The sequence below is a fragment of the Lissotriton vulgaris genome, chromosome 3_2 (assembly GCF_964263255.1).
Source record: "Lissotriton vulgaris chromosome 3_2, aLisVul1.2, whole genome shotgun sequence".
Taxonomy (NCBI): Eukaryota; Metazoa; Chordata; class Amphibia; order Caudata; family Salamandridae; genus Lissotriton; species Lissotriton vulgaris.
Window position 1 is genome coordinate 182879998 of NC_141690.1, and position 22754 is coordinate 182902751.

Sequence of the window (22754 nt, forward strand, 5' to 3'; positions counted from 1 at the left end):
TCTTTTTTATTTAATACCATTCCCCTATATTTTGACCAAAAAATCTTAGCTAAATTTCAATCAAATGTCTCTTCTTTTATTTGGCACAACCATCTTCCACGAATTGCCTGGAAAAAACTAAGACGGCGACGCGAAAAGGGAGGGTTGGCGGCTCCAGATTTAAACATCTATGCTTGGGCCTTTCAATTATCCCACTCAAGGATGTTGTTAAAGAATCCAGACTCCTTGGGGGTGGGTATGATGTATGCAGCAATGTTGGAGGGGGAAAATATCAACCATTCTAGTTTTCTTTTTAAGTTTGGAAATCCTAAGTTTTAAAAAAAAATTAAACTGAAGATCCTACAGGGTCTTGCACGAACATGGGCAGAAATCATGAAAGCTATAAAAGTAAACTACTTTTGCGAAAAAACTCCGTTGTGGGACCTACCTGAAAGTCCGGTTTCGCTTGATGACATCCTGGCAGTCCCTTTGAGGGAGGCGGGCATGGAGGTTTGGGGGGGACCTTTTCTACGAGGGAGATTTATTTTCATGGGAATATTTGCAAGCCAAGATTGGCCCTAACTTTTCACGCTTCAAATATATCCAGATTTACAGTTGGACAGTAGCCTATAAAACATCTCCTGCTAATAAAAATAAGTTTAAACTGGGTGGACATAGCCCCTTAATCTCCGACCTACTGAACAGAGGGCCAGAAAAGAAAGAAATATCTAGATGGTATAACTCTATAATGGAGGAGGTAGATGGAGACTTTGTTTTACCAGAGTCAGTATGGGGTTCTGTTTTGGGGGATGTGAACTTACAAACCCTTTGGAAATCTTCTTTTGAGCTCCTGTGGAGTATTGTTAAGCCATCATGGCTTCGTAGAAACCACATCTTTACCCTTTATAGGGCGTATTACTCCCCCTCAAGACTCTCTAAATTTACAGGAGGTCAGACAGTGTCCTGCGCAAAATGTGGTCAAATTGCTGCTTCGGATACACATATGTTCTTGGAATGCCCGATACTAACAGCTTTTTGGCAGGATATCAGCAACTGCCTCACTGAGTCTTTAGGAAGACATGACACAATGGATCTGTCTCTGATTATTTTTGGAGTGTTGGAAGGAGTACAACATCTACCTAAATGTTTAGTTTTTTATTCCATCCTGCTCGCAAGAAGAGAGATCTGCAGGAAGTGGAAGGACTCCTCACCTCCCACTTTTAGAGACTGGCAAGACTCTGTATTGAGGACCTCAGTCATGGATTTGGCTAGATCTGGAAATCGCAGAAAAAGGGCATTTTGGCACCTCCTTAAGTGGTCTCAGTGATATAGTCGGGGTTTTTTTTTTCCCCCCGAGCCCAATGATTGATCTCCTAAGGTGATCTTTGTGTTTAGCACCATTGGTACAGCTGCTACTCCTATATGGCTGCCAATACTACCTCCGATATCTGCTGTGAGATGGCAAACTAAGATCTAGTGCCTCTTTGGATTACGGTGGAAGACTGTGGGATAGAGGGCCTTCAAGATATGTATCCCCACCAGTTCTAACTGAGTCAGTTATTCTTCGTTGATTCCTTTTTGGCACTGGTCTACACGGTGGTTATGAGGACAAAAAAAAAAAAAAAAAAACCCAATTAAATTGCAAACTTCATGTAATTAGCACATAAAAACAAATTGCAGGCACTGTTGCAAGAGAGCGCATACAGACTGCAAAATATGACATAATTGTTAGAGTACCATTAATATTCCCTCCAATGCACCCAAAACTAAAGCCCACGTGGGGTGAGGCGCATTGATTTTTCATCAGGATGACTCCCATGTTGGAACTGGTTTTTACATAAAACTCAGACCTACATAAATGCTCTGCTTACTTCCTATACCGACATAGGCACAGAACTGTACTAAGTGACCCCTACAACAGTCACCGTAAGCTCTATTGGACTCTTTTCTACACTTTAAAATTACCTTGTCTTTTGCCTGATGCTTGCCAGAATGATTATCATCAAGAACCAAGAAAAGACGTAGACTGTGCCTGCCTACACACCCATAGCTTAGTTTACTTTATTATTATAAAGTGTGAAAAATGCAAACCGAAAGAAGTTTGAAGGCAGATATACAAATAACGAAACCACCAATAACGACATGAACATAACAACCTAATACACTACATACAAAATGTAAAATGAACCCTAAAATCTAATCAACATTAAATAGACACAAATATTCGAAGAGGCTAAGAGTGTTAAAGAAGTTGTCAGGGACTGGCAATAATGCACTCCTACTCTCTGGACCTACTGAGCATCCAACAAGAACTATAAAGAGAGGTCATGACATTCAATAACAGATCTTCATGCCAGCAAAATAAAACAAATCTATTCAATTGAGTTCTGGTTGCTGAAAGTTTGCCCTTGAAACTCACTCAACTTGCTGCACACACCAGCTGGCCGGAGACTGACCAAGGCAAACCTGTGCTACTTGGAATTCTGCACATTGCAAATATCAGACATAAAAAAGTAGGTATATGAGCGAAGATCCCAGCACAACCTCGACATCCACCTTTTCTTTACGATATACCAGGGCTCCCCTTTGCTTTCTTTCCTTCTACCTGGTACTCCTGTATGGTCCTGCTGGAGTATCGTGGCACTGCAAAAAAACTAAATGTTGAGATGGGTGTTGGGGGTTCACCAGCAACTGTGTATTAACTGCCTGCGGCGATTGGGGACAGGGGGTTGGCGGCAGGCTCCTTGTCCAACTCCCTGTTGCGCTCGGTCAAAAGGTATGCTTAGTGAGGAAGTTAGGTGAATACAAAAAAACCCTGAAGTTCAATGGGAACAAAACAAAGGTTAAAGTGACATTATAGTTAGGTATGGCAATAAGATCTTACTATATGTTAAAAATCCTTAGCAAGTCACAAAAAAAAAAACCAAAGGCTAAAGTAGCATAATAGTTTAGCCTTCTAATAATTAGCATACTCACATTTATCATACGATTAGGCCTCCTTGGTGTGTCACATGCACATGTCATCAGAAAAATCCCTGCCACTTACTTTGGTGGAGCATCTAGGCCAGAATAGGTTTCTGTTGTACCATTTGTTTTGATGCATTTTGAAGAGTGTCTAAGAGAACCCCTCATTGAGTGTAATGATGCTTCTGTTTCAGGTTTGATTGGCTCCCTCTTTTCCATCTTGCAATTTTACTCCTCTCCTCTGACGGGCGCTGCCTCGGATTACTATGGAAGGAGACGTGTCTTGATGATGACTGTGGTAAGTGTTATGAATCCTTCACTAATCCAATTCTGAATTTTAATTCTAAAACCTTCTCACAGTCTCCGAGCTGAGGTGGCTTGCTGGCAACTGAGTCTTCATGCATGCATTATTGTGAACCATCTGGGACAGGAAGGAAAGACAATGTTCAATAGTACTACAGTGAAGTCTTCTCTCTCTCTTGCCCGTCATGCAAGCCAAACTAATGTAATTATATAAAAAATAAAAGATTTTACAGAATAAAATGTGAACTCTAGGGGTTTTGTTGCTCATTTTAAGGTCGAGCCTACTCCTGACAGAACAAGCAGTCTGGTTGTGAAAGACATGTTGTGGGCTTACCGGGTACATATAGGGGCTTGCAGCCTGCCCATTGATTACTGTTGTTGGCTTTACTGTCACTCACACTTGCCTACTTTTTATTTGTGTGCAAGCTTGTCAATCTTGTGTTTGTCCCTCCGATACAGGATAGCCTTTTTAGTCTCTCTGGCTAGCTTCTATGCTTCCAGCTTCTAGTCTCTAACCTTTTTGGGAAGTGAGAAATAAACTCTCTTTAGAGAATGAAGTGTTGTTCCGGGGAGGCGTCTTAATATACCCAAATACTCTTAAAGAGCGAAGTATCAACCTATCTCATGAGGGGCAGGGAAGTATGACTCGTTCTAAAACAAATGCATGCCCAATTAGTGGCAAGTTATGGATTTTGATGTTCTGTTATGTTATTTTATGTCTTTTATAGCGCACGGCTACTCAAATGAGTGTCCCGGCGCTTTATTGACAATCTGAAAACGCTAAACACAACAAACAGCTAAAAAGAGGTCAGTAGGGCAGAGATCTAAGAGGTAAAGAGCCAGGTTTTCAGGCCCTTCCTAAAAGCCAGCAGATTGGAAGTGCTACGAAGAGTCAGGGGCAGAGAGTTCCAGAGTTGAGGGGCCCGGAGCCTAAAGGAGCGACCTCCCATGCGTGTCTTCCTCACACGAGGAACAGTGGCCAGGAACAGAGACTCAGACCTCAACGATCGGAGAGGGCAATAGGCAAAAAACCTCTTCTGCAGGTATTTCGCCCCTGTTGCATAGAAGGCCTTATGAGCGAGCGTTAAGGCTTTAAAAACTATCCTCTGGCGAATAGGCAGCCAGTGAAGTGATTGCAATAAGCCAGAGACTCTGGTTCGCCTATGCAGGCCAAAAATGGCACGCGCTGCCGCATTCTGTACCACCTGCATACGTTGCAGGAGATATTCCGGCAGGCCAAGATATAAGACGTTTGAATAATCCAAACGTGAGCCAATCAAGGCCTGTACCGGTCCTCGGAGAGCAGAGGGAAGAACTTCCGAAGCATACGGAGCAGACCAAAACAAGTGCCTGTAAGGGCCAGGACCTGTGATCTTAGAGTCAGACCGTTGTCTATCTTAATCCCCAGGTTCTTAGCGAGCTGAGACGATCGCCCAGGAGGAGACATATCAGCCGGCCACCATACCCGCCAGTCTGGATCGGATTGACAGCCGAAGAAAAGCACCTCTGATTTGTCAGAGTTGCACTTGAGGCTGTTCAGTTGGAGCCATTTAAAAACAGCACTCAGGCACTCACGGATGCTCTCTCTGTCAAAATCCTCTCCTTTCCGGCAGGTAAAAAGCAGCTGGGTGTCATCTGCGTAGGATACGATCTGGGCCCCGAAAGACTCGGCCAGAGCCGCCAGAGGGGTCATAAAGATGTTAAAAAGAGTCGGGCTCAGTACCGAGCCCTGAGGGACTCCGACTCCCAATGGCGGCATCTCAGCAGAGCTAGAGGAGGCCCAGACCGTTTGTCGACGGCCAGCCAGGAAGGAAGTAAACCAGCTGAACACCGTCCCCCTCAGACCGATCTCATAGAGTCTGGCCAACAGATCTTCATGGGGGATGGTGTCGAAGGCCGCCGACAAGTCCAGCATAATAAGCATGGCTCTGCCACCCATGTCCAACGTCTCCTTGATAGCCTCGGAGACCTCCAAAAGCGCTGTCTCCGTGCTAAGATTGGGGCGAAAGGCCGATTGGGTGGAATGTAACAGGTCGTGTGATTCCAAAAAATTGGAGAGAACGTTATGAACGTGCTTCTCCAGGGTCTTAGCCAGTGCAGGAAGCAAAGAAATAGGTCTATAATTGGCTAAGACCTCAGGGGCCAGACCAGGCTTCTTAATAAGGGGAATTACCATGGCCTGTTTCCACGCCGATGGGACATCACCCTGACTTAGGGAAAGATTCAGGAGGGGGTTGACCAACGGATTTACCACTTCTGCCATTTTCGCCAGAAATTTGGCCGGAAATGGATCAAGTGGCGAGCCAGATTTAAGATTGGCCAGAAGCGACAATGACGAGGCAGTTGAGAGAGGCGGAAAATCTGACAGGACTGGGCCTAGAAGCACCGATGAAGCGGGACTAGCCTCAGGACCCAAAGAGGCAACAACCGGCCGAGGAGGAAATGAATCCTGAATTAACTTAATCTTAGTAGTAAAGAAAAGTGCCAGATCCGATGCCCAGGTCTTAGTAGGGGCAGACTGACTTACATTAGACCGAGGGGCAATAAATTCCCTGACAATTGTAAAGATCTCTTTGCAGGAGTTCGAGGCATCATCAATCCTCCTCGCAAAGTAGTTTTTCTTCTCAAGGAGAATGTCTCGATGATAGATTTTAACCAAGGCTTTGTATTCAAGTCTGGCAGCAGGGTCGTACTTAGCACGCCAAGCCCTTTCCGCCACCTTGTAGAAATGCATGTTCGGAGGTGTGCGCTGTGCATACTTGCTGACAAAACCATTGAGACCTGCAAATGTCCCATGACATCCGTACCATGGCCAGAATGGTCCATGGATGAAACTGTGCATTGACTTCATTGGACCCATGGGTTAAGTACCTCTTAAAATGTGCACTACTAGAATATTAATCGATTACTTAAGTGGATTGTGGTACCTTTTTTCCCCAGGTTGGCTGATTTCCTCAATCAAATATTTTGTTGCAAAGTATTCCAGCACGAATAGGGTGATATTCACAATCCATGAAATTACCACATTTCTTGAAATTCTAGCTGCAAACATACAAAATCAACCCTTTACCACCCTCAGAGTAATGGACATGTAGAAAGAGCCAATTGGATTACTAAGCAAACTATTCAGTTGGCCTTTAAATTACATGTTCACATAGTAGCTGCACTAGGGACAGGATTGTGGTCTTATCGCACCACACAACACAACAGGTAAAACCCGTTTCAAGCTCCTTTGAGGCAGACTAGCCATCACCAAATTGCAACCCTTGTGGTCCAAAGTGTGAGAGAGATGGGTCAACAAGTTTGGCAAAAGAAATAATGCTGATGCAAGAGTTTTAGTTTGTATGAAACGAGGGAGGATGTGTGAAATAATGAGTGTGTTCAAGAAGAGGACCAAGTAAGGACTGAGTATGCATTTGGCAAACCTCTTGAAAGAAAGTATAGCGATCCTCTGCATGTGATTGAAAGAAAGAGCACAGTACCTTTGTTGGAAACTGGTCAAAAGTGGAATGGTTCTTTTATGGTGTTAGTCAAACCTTCTGCATCTGCAGTTAGTTCCTCCATAAGAGAATCCTTCAGTGCTTTAGTCTCTTATGTGCCTGTCTTGGACAGCAATGTGCCTGGCAAAGGTAGTACTCAAGCACAAAACCACATCTTGTGGAAGTCATTCTAGAAGAAAGACCGCTCCACCCTTGAGATTCAAAGACTATGTTTTGGCTAATTTGTTTCTAATTTTTGTATTTGGGAGAAGATGTAGTATCTATAAATGTGTAAGTCTTAATTCATTATACGTTTTATCCCTCTCCCAGTTTCCTTTCTCTTTCTACCCTGTTTGTGCATGTGCGTGTCCCCAGCGTGTGTATGGTGGATGAACATCTGATTTTGACAGTTGGTTTGATGGTTTGGTCATTCTTTGTGAAGTATTACCATAAACAAGCATTTCCACTTACTTTTTGGCTCTTTATTACATATATATATATATATATACTTACACACATATATATTCACTGAAGGCAGACAAATATTAAAGTGACTTTATAGTTCAATATAGTAATAACATCTTTCTTTGCATTAACAAAACCTTGAAATACATTGAAAAAAACAAAGGTTAGAGGGACACTAAAGTTAGGTGAAAATGTCATTTAAAACATAACGTTTAAACAAACGAATCCACTGAAATTCACCAATTATAGTTATCTCAAGTAACTATAACACGTGCCATTAAGGAACTATAACTCATGTAATTTCATATGTTGCAATGATGTCGATGGTCTAATAGAACATGTAATGAGTGCTATGTGAGGTCTTAAGCAGTGCATGGCAAGGGTGTGAACCTTGAGACCCCTCTACCAGGCCTAGGGGGGGGCAGAGTATCTGTATATCCTTATATCTTTTTTTTATCCTTTTTAGGTCGAGCATTCAAGACCTCTTGAATATACTTTAGTATTATACTCTGCTTTAGGCAATCCTTAAAAACCTGGCTCTTCCAACAGTAGACGAGCTGTCTTGCTGCTAGGTCTCTCATATGCTCTGTCTTGGGGTCAAGACAGTGCCTGGACTCTTCGTGGAGTAGCCGTGCGCTCTACAAATACCCCATAACATAACATAACATATGTACTTTATGGGATCTGGAGATCAGCCCTAGGACTTGTCTGCTTCCGCTTAGGGACTTTTTTTTTTCTGTTCAACTGCCCTGTTTAACTGTCTTGGTAGAAAACGACCAGTAGAAGTCAGTAGAGTACCAGAATTGCTTTCTGGTGAGGGACTTTCTTTTTTTTCTTTTCCTGGCAATTGCTTCTATTTAACTGTCTTGATAGAAAACGACCAGTAGAGGTCAGTAAAATACCAGAATTGCTTTCTGCTGAGGGACTTTCTTTTTTCTTTTTTTGGCAACTGCCTCTATTTAACTTTCTTGATAGAAAACAACCAGCAGAGGTCCGTAAAATACCAGAATCTGGCATGTCACGGAGTTTGGTGCTTACTTTCCCTCCATGTTAAGGAACAGTAGAGGTTTCAGCACCCAGGCTTATGTGCTGCATAACTAAATGCATATAAGGCACCAAATGCGAGACTGATTGCATTGCATATGCTTGTTCTGAGGAGTTGAGTCAGTCCTGAGATTGCTACCACAACATCGTTGTTGATGTGGTGGCAGTCTTTCAGATCTTGTCTCGCGATCTGTCGGATCCACGAAACCCCTGCATCTCTAGATAATTATAAAATCTAAACCTTAATTTCTCAAATAAACTACTGAACAGATTTGCACCAATTCACAAAAGCATGCTTTCTGGCCAAAACCTTACTTTCTGACAAATTTTATTACCCATTGGTGGCCCCCACTGGGTAGTTATAGTTAGGTCAGCATTCCCATAGGAAATGTGTTTTTATGCTAATAACTTTGGCACAGTTTGACAAATCTCCATAAAACTTTCCCCAAAAAGTTGTGTTTTGAAAAAGTTTGTTCATGGAAAGCTTCATAGTGATCCGTCAAGTGAGGACGAGGAAAAAAAGGGTAATCCCAAAATGCAAAATTCCAATGCATTTTCCAGAGTCTTCGTTATGCGCTACAGCAAAAACTGCTTAACAGAATTTCACCAAATTTGTCAGGAAGCTAGATCTTGCGCCGCAGATTGCGCTTTATAGGATTTGGTGTAAATCCGTTCAGTAGTTTTTGAGAAATGAAGGTACAAAAATATTTATATATCCGGACGGTTTGGTTCGACGGACTCTCACGATAGTCCATCAAACCAAATTTAAAAAACATACCTATATAAGGGGGCAGGGTAGGGATACCCTTTCCCCCTGAGTCCCAATGAGGGGGACCCAAATAGAAAACAAGCATTAGAAATGCAATCGGGCTTGGATTTATTTGAGTTCGAGCTAATGGCATTTTAAATGGTAATGTATTTTTGCTAAGTGTTATGGAGTGTGTTAATGTGGTGTGTAGTGGATTTATGTGTGTTAGATTGGAATTGTAGCAATGGTGGCATGCTGTGCTTTTACATGAATATGTTTAAAACTAAAGTGTACCATACTGAAATTGCTACAATACTTAATTGTGGATGCGTTAACAATTGATGCATGTACTGATGGCCGTGACTGCCTGTAGAAATTGTGCACTGATGGCTGGTGGTGTGTGTGCTTGGTAAAGTACTGCACTGCCAGCTGGAGGTGTGTGTGCCCTGTGGAAGGGTGCACTGACGGCTGGTTTGTGTGTAGTTAGTAAAAGCGTGCACAGATGGTGTTGTACGCCTGGTGGTGTTTGTTGTTTGTGCAGAGACGAAAGTATGTTGACAGAAACCAAAGCCCTCCTGCCCTCATAAAACTGAAGGGAACATCTGTTTAGTGTTAATCACTTCTCATCTCATCTTCTCACAGTAGTGTCACATTCCTACGCTTCCCTCATGCTTGAAAGAGAGGGGCCCAATCGATTGGATGCTTTGTTCTCCGACTAAGGCAAGGATAAAAAAAAAAAAAAAACAGCAGCATACTCTCTAAAACAGAAGTTCCTTCAAAGTTTTTGTTTAATAGGAAATGTAATGTTTCAAATTATGTGATGCTTGTAACTTCTATACTGCAAACGTAAATGAAGATAACTTAGACCACATTCACACATATGAAGGATATTTGTAATCACCTTTCAAAAAAACATTATGAGACATGTTTTGTCTCTCGCACTTGTAGTGCTCTATCCTTTGGAGTGGAGCCTTTTACTCTGGCACCCCCCTTTTCACCAACAGCTAAATATGTCAAATAATGAATCAGAGAAGCTGTTAGAGAGAGCTCTATTTCTACATTAACGACAAGCATTTTCTACTGTCAGTACACCCTTTCACCATGGTCTACACACACCACCACCTGTCAGTGGAGCCTTTAAAAAGGCACTGCTGCTTGTGCTGTACCTGTTTGATGTATGTATGAGTGAAGCTTGAACTGCTTGTGCTGTACCTGTTTGATGTATCTATGAGTGAAGCTTGCACTGCTGCTTGTGCTGTACCTGTTTGATGTATATATGAGTGAAGCTTGCACTGCTGCTTGTGCTGTACCTGTTTGATGTATGTATGAGTGAAGATTGCACTGCTGCTTGTGCTGTACCTGTTTGATGTATGTATGAGTGAAGCTTGCACAGCTGCTTGTGCTGTACCTGTGCTGTACCTGTTTGATGTATGTATGAGTGAAGATTGCACTGCTGCTTGTGCTGTACGTGTTTGATGTATCTATGAGTGAAGCTTGCACTGCTGCTTGTGCTGTACCTGTTTGATGTATGTATGAGTGAAGCTTGCACTGCTACTTGTGCTGTACCTGTTTTATGTATGTAGGAGTGAAGCTTGAACTGCTTGTGCTGTCCCTGTTTGATGTATGTATGAGTGAAGCTTGCACTGCTGCTTGTGCTGTACCTGTTTGATGTTTCTATGAGTGAAGCTTGCACTGCTGCTTGTGCTGTACCTGTTTGATGTATGTATGAGTGAAGCTTGAACTGCTTGTGCTGTCTCTGTTTGATGTATGTGTGAGTGAAGCTTGCACTGCTGCTTGTGCTGTACCTGTTTGATGTATGTATGAGTGAAGATTGCACTGCTGCTTGTGCTGTACCTGTGCTGTACCTGTTTGATGTATGTATGAGTGAAGCTTGCACTGCTGCTTGTGCTGTACCTGTGCTGTACCTGTTTGATGTATGTATGAGTGAAGCTTGCACTGCTGCTTGTGCTGTACCTGTTTGATGTTTCTATGAGTGAAGCTTGCACTGCTGCTTGTGCTGTACCTGTTTGATGTATGTATGAGTGAAGCTTGCACTGCTGCTTGTGCTGTACCTGTTTGATGTATGTATGAGTGAAGATTGCACTGATGCTTGTGCTGTACCTGTGCTGTACCTGTTTGATGTATGTATGAGTGAAGCTTGCACTGCTGCTTGTGCTGTACCTGTGCTGTACCTGTTTGATGTATGTATGAGTGAAGATTGCACTGCTGCTTATGCTGTACCTGTTCGATCGATGTACGTATGTATGAGTGCAGCTTGAACTGCTTCTTGTGCTGTGCCTGTTTGATGTATGTATGAGTGAAGCTTGCACTGCTGCTTGTGCTGTACCTGTTTGATGTATGTATGAGTGAAGCTTGCACTGCTGCTTGTGCTGTACCTGTGTGATATATGTCTGAGTGAAGCTTGCACTGCTGCTTGTGCTGTACCTGTTTGATGTATGTATGAGTGAAGCTTGCACAGCTGCTTGTGCTGTACCTGTGCTGTACCTGTTTGATGTATGTATGAATGAAGCTTGCACTGCTGCTTGTGTTGTACCCGTTTAATTTATGTATGAGTGAAGCCTGCACTGCTGCTTGTGCTGTACCTGTTTGATGTATGTCTGAGTGAAGCTTGCACTGCTGCTTGTGCTGTACCTGTTTGATGTATGTATAAGTGAAGCTTGCACTGCTGCTTGTGCTGTACCTGTTTGATGTATGTATGAGTGAAGCTTGCACTGCTGCTTGCGTTGTACCTGTTTAATTTATGTATGAGTGAAGCCTGCACTGCTGCTTGTGCTGTACCTGTTTGATGTATGTATGAGTGAAGCTTGCACTGCTGCTTGTGCTGTACCTGTTTGATGTTTGTATGACTGAAGCTTGAACTGCTTGTGCTGTACCTGTTTGATGTATGTATGAGCGAAGGTTGCACTGCTGCATGTGCTGTACCTGTTTGATGTATGTATGAGTGAAGCTTGCACTGCTGCTTGTGCTGTACCTGTTTGATGTATGTATGAGTGAAGCTTGACCTGCTTGTGCTGTACCTGTTTGATGTATGTATGAGTGAAGCTTGACCTGCTTGTGATGTACCTGTTTGATGTATGTATGCGTGAAGCTTGCACTGCTGCTTGTGCTGTACCTGTTTGATGTATGTGTGAGTGAAGCTTGAACTGCTTGTGCTGTACCTGTTTGATGTATGTATGAGTGAAGTTTGAACTGCTTGTGGTGGTGGTAGTACTGGTGGTGGTAGTACTGGTGGTGGTGCTACTGGTAGCGGGAGTACTGGTGGTGGTGGTACTGGTAGCAGTAGCATTGGTGGTGGTGGTACTGCTGCCCGTAATACTGGTAGTGGTAGTACTGGTGGTGGTGGTACTGGTGGTGGTAGTACTGGTGGTGGTAGTGGTACCGATTATGGTAGTAATGGTATTGGTAGTACTGGTGGTGGTGGTAGTACTGTTGGTGGTGGTAGTGGTAGTACTGGTGGCTGTAGTAGTGGTAGTACTGGTGGCTGTAGTAGTGGTAGTACTGGTGGTGGTAGTACTGGTAGTACTGATGGTGGTGGTACTGGTGATGGTGGTGGTACTGGTAGTGGTAGTACTGGTGGTGGTGGTAGTGGTAGAACTGGTGGTGGCGGTACTGGTAGTACTGGTGGTGGTACTGGTAGTACTGTTGGTGGTGGTACTGGTAGTGGTAGTAGTGGTAGTACTGGAGGTGGTGGTATTGGTAGTGGTAGTACTGTTGGTGGTAGTACTGGGGGTGGTTGTAATGGTAGTGGTGGTACTGGTGGTGGTGGTACTGGTAGGGGGAGTACTGGTGGTGGTGGTACTGGTAGCAGTAGCATTGGTGGTGGTGGTACTGCTGCCCGTAATACTGGTAGTGGTAGTACTGGTGGTGGTGGTACTGGTGGTGGTAGTACTGGTGGTGGTAGTGGTAATGGTTGTGGTAGTACTGGTACTGGTAGTACTGGTGGTGGTGGTAGTACTGTTGGTGGTGGTAGTGGTAGTACTGGTGGCTGTAGTAGTGGTAGTACTGGTGGTGGTAGTACTGGTAGTACTGATGGTGGTATTACTGGTAGTACTGGTGATGGTGGTGGTACTGGTGGTAGTAGTACTGGTAGTACTGATGGTGGTATTCCTGGTAGTACTGATGATGGTGGTGGTACTGGTAGTGGTAGTACTGGTGGTGGTGGTAGTGGTAGTACTGGTGGTGGTACTGGTAGTACTGGTGGTGATGGTACTGGTAGTGGTAGTAGTGGTACTACTGTTGGTGGTAGTACTGCTGGTGGTAGTACTGGTAGTGGTGGTACTGATGGTGGTGGTACTGGTAGCAGTAGCATTGGTGGTGGTGGTACTGCTGCCCGTAATACTGGTAGTGGTAGTACTGGTGGTGGTGGTACTGGTCCTGGTAGTACTGGTGGTGGTAGTGGTACTGGTTGTGGTAGTACTGGTACTGGTAGTACTGGTGGTGGTGGTAGTACTGTTGGTGGTGGTAGTGGTAGTACTGGTGGCTGTAGTAGTGGTAGTACTGGTGGTGGTAGTACTGGTAGTACTGATGGTGGTATTACTGGTAGTACTGGTGATGGTGGTGGTACTGGTAGTGGTAGTACTGGTGGTAGTAGTACTGGTAGTACTGATGGTGGTATTACTGGTAGTACTGGTGATGGTGGTAGTACTGGTAGTGGTAGTACTGGTGGTGGTGGTACTGGTAGTGGTGGTGGTACTGGTAGTACTGGTGGTGGTGGTACTGGTAGTGGTAGTAGTGGTAGTACTGGAGGTGGTGGTACTGGTAGTGGTAGTACTGTTGGTGGTAGTACTGCTGGTGGTAGTACTGGTAGTGGTGGTACTGGTGGTGGTGGTACTGGTAGTGGGAGTACTGGTGGTGGTGGTACTGGTAGCAGTAGCATTGGTGGTGGTGGTACTGCTGCCCGTAATACTGGTAGTGGTAGTACTGGTGGTGGTGGTGGTACTGGTGGTGGTAGTACTGGTGGTGGTAGTGGTACCGATTATGGTAGTAATGGTATTGGTAGTACTGGTGGTGGTGGTAGTACTGTTGGTGGTGGTAGTGGTAGTACTGGTGGCTGTAGTAGTGGTAGTACTGGTGGCTGTAGCAGTGGTAGTACTGGTGGTGGTAGTACTGGTAGTACTGATGGTGGTGGTACTGGTAGTACTGGTGATGGTGGTGGTACTGGTAGTGGTAGTACTGGTGGTGGTGGTAGTGGTAGAACTGGTGGTGGCGGTACTGGTAGTACTGGTGGTGGTACTGGTAGTACTGTTGGTGGTGGTACTGGTAGTGGTAGTAGTGGTAGTACTGGAGGTGGTGGTACTGGTAGTGGTAGTACTGTTGGTGGTAGTACTGGGAGTGGTTGTAATGGTAGTGGTGGTACTGGTGGTGGTGGTACTGGTAGGGGGAGTACTGGTGGTGGTGGTACTGGTAGCAGTAGCATTGGTGGTGGTGGTACTGCTGCCCGTAATACTGGTAGTGGTAGTACTGGTAGTGGTAGTACTGGTAGTGGTAGTACTGGTAGTGGTAGTACTGGTGGTGGTGGTACTGGTGGTGGTAGTACTGGTGGTGGTAGTGGTACTGGTTGTGGTAGTACTGGTACTGGTAGTACTGTTGGTGGTAGTACTGGTAGTACTGATGGTGGTATTACTGGTAGTACTGGTGATGGTGGTGGTACCGGTAGTGGTAGTACTGGTGGTAGTAGTACTGGCAGTACTGATGGTGGTATTCCTGGTAGTACTGGTGATGGTGGTGGTACTGGTAGTGGTAGTACTGGTGGTGGTGGTACTGGTAGTGGTAGTACTGGTGGTGGTACTGGTAGTACTGGTGGTGATGGTACTGGTAGTGGTAGTAGTGGTAGTACTGTTGGTGGTAGTACTGCTGGTGGTAGTACTGGTAGTGGTGGTACTGATGGTGGTGGTACTGGTAGCAGTAGCATTGGTGGTGGTGGTACTGCTGCCCGTAATACTGGTAGTGGTAGTACTGGTGGTGGTACTGGTCCTGGTAGTACTGGTGGTGGTAGTAGTACTGTTGGTGGTGGTAGTGGTAGTACTGGTGGCTGTAGTAGTGGTAGTACTGGTGGTGGTAGTACTGGTAGTACTGATGGTGGTATTACTGGTAGTACTGGTGATGGTGGTGGTACTGGTAGTGGTAGTACTGGTGGTAGTAGTACTGGTAGTACTGATGGTGGTATTACTGGTAGTACTGGTGATGGTGGTAGTACTGGTAGTGGTAGTACTGGTGGTGGTGGTACTGGTAGTGGTAGTGGTGGTGGTACTGGTAGTACTGGTGGTGGTGGTACTGGTAGTGGTAGTAGTGGTAGTACTGGAGGTGGTGGTACTGGTAGTGGTAGTACTGTTGGTGGTAGTACTGCTGGTGGTAGTACTGGTAGTGGTGGTACTGGTGGTGGTGGTACTGGTAGTGGGAGTACTGGTGGTGGTGGTACTGGTAGCAGTAGCATTGGTGGTGGTGGTACTGCTGCCCGTAATACTGGTAGTGGTAGTACTGGTGGTGGTGGTACTGGTGGTGGTAGTACTGGTGGTGGTAGTGGTACTGATTATGGTAGTAATGGTATTGGTAGTACTGGTGGTGGTGGTAGTACTGTTGGTGGTGGTAGTGGTAGTACTGGTGGCTGTAGTAGTGGTAGTACTGGTGGCTGTAGTAGTGGTAGTACTGGTGGTGGTAGTACTGGTAGTACTGATGGTGGTAGTACTGGTAGTACTGGTGGTAGTGGTAGTACTGGTGGTGGTGGTACTGGTACTGGTAGTACTGGTGGTGGCGGTACTGGTAGTACTGGTGGTGGTGGTACTGGTAGTACTGTTGTTGGTGGTACTGGTAGTGGTAGTAGTGGTAGTACTGGAGGTGGTGGTACTGGTAGTGGTAGTACTGTTGGTGGTAGTACTGGGGGTGGTAGTAATGGTAGAGGTGGTACTGGTGGTGGTAGTACTGGTAGCGGGAGTACTGGTGGTGGTGGTACTGGTAGCAGTAGCATTGGTGGTGGTGGTACTGCTGCTGTACCTGTTTGATGCATGTATGAGTGAAGATTGCACTGCTGCTTATGCTGTACCTGTTCGATCGATGTACGTATGTATGAGTGAAGCTTGAACTGCTTCTTGTGCTGTACCTATTTGATGTATGTATGAGTGAAGCTTGCACTGCTGCTTGTGCTGTACCTGTGCTGTACCTGTTTGATGTATGTATGAGTGAAGCTTGCACTGCTGCTTGTGCTGTACCTGTTTGATATATGTCTGAGTGAAGCTTGCACTGCTGCTTGTGCTGTACCTGTTTGATGTATGTATGAGTGAAGCTTGCACAGCTGCTTGTGCTGTACCTGTGCTGTACCTGTTTGATGTATGTATGACTGAAGCTTGCACTGCTGCTTGTGCTGTACCTGTTTGATTTATGTATGAGTGAAGCTTGCACTGCTGCTTGTGCTGTACCTGTTTGATGTATGTATGAGTGAAGCTTGCACTGCTGCTTGTGCTGTACCTGTGCTGTACCTCTTTGATGTATGTATGAGTGAAGCTTGCACTGCTGCTTGTGCTGTACCTGTTTGATGTATGTATGAGTGAAGGTTGCACTGCTGCTTGTGCTGTACCTGTTTGATGTATGTATGAGTGAAGCTTGAACTGCTGCTTGTGCTGTACTTGTTTAATGTATGTACGAGTGAAGCTTGCACTGCTGCTTGTGCTGTACCTGTTTGATGTATGTATGAGTGAAGCTTGCACTGCTGCTTGTGCTGTACCTGTTTGATCGATGTACATATGTATGAGTGAAGCTTGAACTGCTGCTTGTGCTGTACCTGTTTGATGTATGTATGAGTGAAGCTTGAACTGCTGCTTGTGCTGTACTTGTTTAATGTATGTACGAGTGAAGCTTGCACTGCTGCTTGTGCTGTACCTGTTTGATGTATGTATGAGTGAAGCTTGCACTGCTGCTTGTGCTGTACCTGTTTGATCGATGTACATATGTATGAGTGAAGCTTGAACTGCTGCTTGTGCTGTACTTGTTTGATGTATGTATGAGTGAAGCTTGCACAGCTGCTTGTGCTGTACCTGTGCTGTACCTGTTTGATGTATATATGAGTGATGCTTGCACTGCTGCTTGTGCTGTACCTGTTTGATGTATGTATGAGTGAAGATTGCACTGCTGCTTGTGTTGTACCTGTTTGATTTATGTATAAGTGAAGCTTGCACTGCTGCTTGTGCTGTACCTGTTTGATGTATGTATGAATGAAGCTTGCACTGCTGCTTGTGTTGTACCGGTTTAATTTATGTATGAGTGAAGCCTGCACTGCTGCTTGTGCTGTACCTGTTTGATGTATGTCTGAGTGAAGCTTGCACTGCTGCTTGTGCTGTACCTGTTTGATGTATGTATGAGTGAAGATTGCACTGCTGCTTGTGTTGTACCTGTTTGATTTATGTATAAGTGAAGCTTGCACTGCTGCTTGTGCTGTACCTGTTTGATGTATGTATGAGTGAAGCTTGCACTGCTGCTTGTGTTGTACCTGTTTAATTTATGTATGAGTGAAGCCTGCACTGCTGCTTGTGCTGTACCTGTTTGATGTATGTACGAGTGAAGCTTGCACTGCTGCTTGTGCTGTACCTGTTTGATGTTTGTATGACTGAAGCTTGAACTGCTTTTGCTGTACCTGTTTGATGTATGTATGAGCGAAGGTTGCACTGCTGCATGTGCTGTACCTGTTTGATGTATGTATGAGTGAAGCTTGCACTGCTGCTTGTGCTGTACCTGTTTGATGTATGTATGAGTGAAGCTTGGCCTGCTTGTGCTGTACCTGTTTGATGTATGTATGAGTGAAGCTTGCACTGCTGCTTGTGCTGTACCTGTTTGATGTATGTATGAGTGAAGCTTGACCTGCTTGTGCTGTACCTGTTTGATGTATGTATGAGTGAAGCTTGCACTGCTGCTTGTGCTGTACCTGTTTGATGTATGTATGAGTGAAGCTGCACTGCTGCTTGTGCTGTACCTGTTTGATCGATGTATGAGTGAAGCTTGAACTGCTGCTTGTGCTGTACCTGTTTGATGTATGTAAGAGTGAAGCTTGCACAGCTGCTTGTGCTGTACCTGTGCTGTACCTGTTTGATGTATGTATGAGTGAAGCTTGCACTGCTGCTTGTGCTGTACCTGTTTGATGTATGTATGAGTGAAGCTTGAACTGCTTGTGCTGTACCTGTTTGATGTATGTATGAGTGAAGCTTGAACTGCTTGTGCTGTACCTGTTTGATGTATGTATGAGTGAAGCTGCACTGCTGCTTGTGCTGTACCTGTTTGATCGATGTATGAGTGAAGCTTGAACTGCTGCTTGTCCTGTACCTGTTTGATGTATGTCTGAGTGAAGCTTGCACTGCTGCTTGTGCTGTACCTGTTTAATGTATGTATGAGTGAAGCTTGCACAGCTGCTTGTGCTGTACCTGTGCTGTACCTGTTTGATGTATGTATGAGTGAAGATTGTACTGCTGCTTGTGCTGTACCTGTTTGATTTATGTATGAGTGAAGCCTGCACTGCTGCTTGTGCTGTACCTGTTTGATGTATGTATGAGTGAAGCTTGCACAGCTGCTTGTGCTGTACCTGTGCTGTACCTGTTTGATGTATGTATGAGTGAAGATTGCACTGCTGCTTGTGCTGTACCTGTTTGATGTATGTATGAGTGAAGCTTGCACTGCTGCTTGTGCTGTACCCGTTTGATGTTTGTATGAGTGAAGCTTGAACTGCTTGTGGTGGTGGTAGTACTGGTGGTGGTAGTACTGGTGGTGGTAGTACTGGTGGTGGTGCTACTGGTAGCGGGAGTACTGGTGGTGGTGCTACTGGTAGCAGTAGCATTGGTGGTGGTGGTACTGCTGCCCGTAATACTGGTAGTGGTAGTACTGGTGGTGGTGGTACTGGTGGTGGTAGTACTGGTGGTGGTAGTGGTACCGATTATGGTAGTAATGGTATTGGTAGTACTGGTGGTGGTGGTAGTACTGTTGGTGGTGGTAGTGGTAGTACTGGTGGCTGTAGTAGTGGTAGTACTGGTGGCTGAAGTAGTGGTAGTACTGGTGGTGGTAGTACTGGTAGTACTGGTGATGGTGGTGGTTCTGGTAGTGGTAGTACTGGTGGTGGTGGTGGTGGTAGTACTGGTGGTGGCGGTACTGGTAGTACTGGTGGTGGCGGTACTGGTAGTACTGGTGGTGGTGGTACTGGTAGTACTGTTGGTGGTGGTACTGGTAGTGGTAGTAGAGGTAGTACTGGAGGTGGTGGTACTGGTAGTGGTAGTACTGTTGGTGGTAGTACTGGGGGTGGTAGTAATGGTAGTGGTGGTACTGGTGGGGGTGGTACTGGTAGGGGGAGTACTGGTGGTGGTGGTACTGGTAGCAGTAGCATTGGTGGTGGTGGTACTGCTGCCCGTAATACTGGTAGTGGTAGTACTGGTGGTGGTGGTACTGGTGGTGGTAGTACTGGTGGTGGTAGTGGTACTGGTTGTGGTAGTACTGGTACTGGTAGTACTGGTGGTGGTGGTAGTACTGTTGGTGGTGGTAGTGGTAGTACTGGTGGTGGTACTGGTGGTGGTAGTACTGGTGGTGGTAGTGGTACTGGTTGTGGTAGTACTGGTACTGGTAGTACTGATGGTGGTGGTAGTACTGTTGGTGGTGGTAGTGGTAGTACTGGAGGCTGTAGTAGTGGTAGTACTGGTGGCTGTAGTAGTGGTAGTACTGATGGTGGTATTACTGGTAGTACTGGTGATGGTGGTGGTACTGGTAGTGGTAGTACTGGTGGTAGTAGTAGTACTGGTAGTACTGATGGTGGTATTACTGGTAGTACTGGTGATGGTGGTGGTACTGGTAGTGGTAGTACTGGTGGTGGTGGTACTGGTAGTGGTAGTACTGGTGGTGGTACTGGTAGTACTGGTGGTGGTGGTACTGGTAGTGGTAGTAGTGGTAGTACTGGAGGTGGTGGTACTGGTAGTGGTAGTACTGTTGGTGGTAGTACTGCTGGTGGTAGTACTGGTAGTGGTGGTACTGGTGGTGGTGGTACTGGTAGCAGTAGCATTGGTGGTGGTGGTACTGCTGCCCGTAATACTGGTAGTGGTAGTACTGGTGGTGGTGGTACTGGTGGTGGTAGTGGTACTGGTTGTGGTAGTACTGGTACTGGTAGTACTGGTGGTGGTGGTAGTACTGTTGGTGGTGGTAGTGGTAGTACTGGTGGCTGTAGTAGTGGTAGTACTGGTGGTGGTAGTACTGGTAGTACTGATGGTGGTATTACTGGTAGTACTGGTGATGGTGGTGGTACTGGTAGTGGTAGTCCTGTGGTAGTAGTACTGGAAGTACTGATGGTGGTATTACTGGTAGTACTGGTGATGGTGGTAGTACTGGTAGTGGTAGTACTGGTGGTGGTGGTACTGGTAGTGGTAGTACTGGTGGTGGTGGTACTGGTAGTACTGGTGGTGGTGGTACTGGTAGTGGTAGTAGTGGTAGTACTGGAGGTGGTGGTACTGGTAGTGGTAGTACTGTTGGTGGTAGTACTGCTGGTGGTAGTACTGGTAGTGGTAGTACTGGTAGTGGTGGTACTGGTGGTGGTGGTACTGGTAGTGGGAGTACTGGTGGTGGTGGTACTGGTAGCAGTAGCATTGGTGGTGGTGGTACTGCTGCCCGTAATACTGGTAGTGGTAGTACTGGTGGTGGTGGTACTGGTGGTGGTAGTACTGGTGGTGGTAGTGGTACCGAGTATGGTAGTAATGGTATTGGTAGTACTGGTGGTGGTGGTAGTACTGTTGGTGGTGGTAGTGGTAGTACTGGTGGCTGTAGTAGTGGTAGTACTGGTGGCTGTAGTAGTGGTAGTACTGGTGGTGGTAGTACTGGTAGTACTGATGGTGGTAGTACTGGTAGTACTGGTGATGGTGGTGGTACTGGTAGTGGTAGTACGGGTGGTGGTGGTACTGGTAGTGGTAGTACTGATGGTGGCGGTACTGGTAGTACTGGTGGTGGTGGTACTGGTAGTACTGTTGTTGGTGGTACTGGTAGTGGTAGTAGTGGTAGTACTGGAGGTGGTGGTACTGGTAGTGGTAGTACTGTTGGTGGTAGTACTGGGGGTGGTAGTAATGGTAGAGGTGGTACTGGTGGTGGTGGTACTGGTAGCGGGAGTACTGGTGGTGGTGGTACTGGTAGCAGTAGCATTGGTGGTGGTGGTACTGCTGCCCGTAATACTGGTAGTGGTAGTACTGGTGGTGGTGGTACTGGTGGTGGTAGTGGTACTGGTTGTGGTAGTACTGGTACTGGTAGTACTGGTGGTGGTGGTAGTACTGTTGGTGGTGGTAGTGTTAGTACTGGTGGCTGTAGTAGTGGTTGGTAGTACTTGTGATGGTTGTGGTACTGGTAGTGGTGGTACTGGTAGTGGTAGTTCTGGTGTTGGTGGTACTGGTAGTGGTAGTACTGGTGGTGGTGGTACTGTTAATACTGGTGGTGGTGGTACTGGTAGTGGTAGTAGTGATAGTACTGGTAGTGGTAGTACTGGTGGTGGTGGTACTGGTGGTGGTAGTACTGGTGGTGGTAGTGGTACTGGTTGTGGTAGTACTGGTACTGGTAGTACTGCTGGTGGTGGTAGTACTGTTGGTGGTGGTAGTGGTAGTACTGGTGGCTGTAGTAGTGGTAGTACTGGTGGTGGTAGTAGTGGTAGTACTGGTAGTACTGGTGATGGTGGTGGTACTGGTAGTGGTAGTACTGGTGTTGGTGGAACTGGTAGTGGTAGTACTGGTGGCTGTAGTAGTGGTAGTACTGGTGGCTGTAGTAGTGGTAGTACTGGTAGTGGTAGTACTGGTAGTACTGGTGGTGGTAGTACTGGTAGTGGTAGTAGTGGTAGTACTGGAAGTGGTGGTACTGGTAGTGCTAGTACTGTTGGTGGTAGTACTGGTGGTGGTAGTACTGGTAGTACTAATGATGGTAGAAATGTTAGTACTGGTGATGGTGGTGGTAGTGGTAGTGGTAGTACTGGTGTTGGTGGTACTGGTAGTGGTAGTACTGGTGGTGGTGGTACTGGTAATACTGGTGGTGGTGGTACTGGTAGTGGTAGTAGTGGTAGTACTGGAAGTGGCAAGCTGATCTTTGCTGATGTACTATGCAGGGCTGCTCTGTGTCTTCATCCTTCTTGGGTCTGCATGCAGCCGCTGCCTGGCACTGAAGCCTGATCTGTGCTGATGTAATATGCAGGGCTGCTCTGTGTCTTCATCCTTCTTGGGTCTGCAAGCAGTCGCTGCCTGGCACTGAGCCTGATCTGTAAAAAAATGCACACAGGAGGGTTGTCGTTCCTGGTGCTTCTCGTTTGCATGGCAGATGGTAGGCAGGGTGGCTTCGCAGATACCGATGAGGGAGGGGGGCGTGGGCCCCCGTGTCTTGCTGTCTCAGCCCTGGATGAGTGAGGCTAATGAAGCCCTTTCCAGGCCTGGCATGCAGCAGCTGCGAGCGTGCTGAATGGTGAACGCGCCCGCCATCTGGATTCACTTAACGAAGCACCCTGACAGCTCCTAATTGATATTTATGGACTGCTGTGCGCGAAACCGCAGAGAAAATGCCCCACAATGGCGGACGCAAATCACATATAGCCTATCGCGTCAAGGCTACTACAAAGGCAACACAGCGAAGACGAATCACTATGCAGATGCCATAAAACAACCACGTGCACTAAAGAATGTTTGGAATGTTTCTGGCCAGAGCCCTAAAGAAACCTTTTTTTTTTTTTTATAACAATAGAGCTCGAAGCTCCGCCTCCCCTGCTGACGCAGGGTTGA

General features: G+C 45.9%; 1 protein-coding gene across 1 annotated transcript in view; it reads left to right on the forward strand.

Moving 5' to 3' along the window:
- Nucleotides 1-22754, forward strand: part of SLC75A1 (solute carrier family 75 member 1) — a 156064-nt gene that overhangs the window by 60813 nt on the left and 72497 nt on the right. The window contains exon 4 of the mRNA XM_086964162.1: nt 3138-3241. Coding sequence (XP_086820288.1) covers nt 3138-3241 — 104 coding nt within the window. The remainder of the gene's footprint in view (nt 1-3137; nt 3242-22754) is intronic.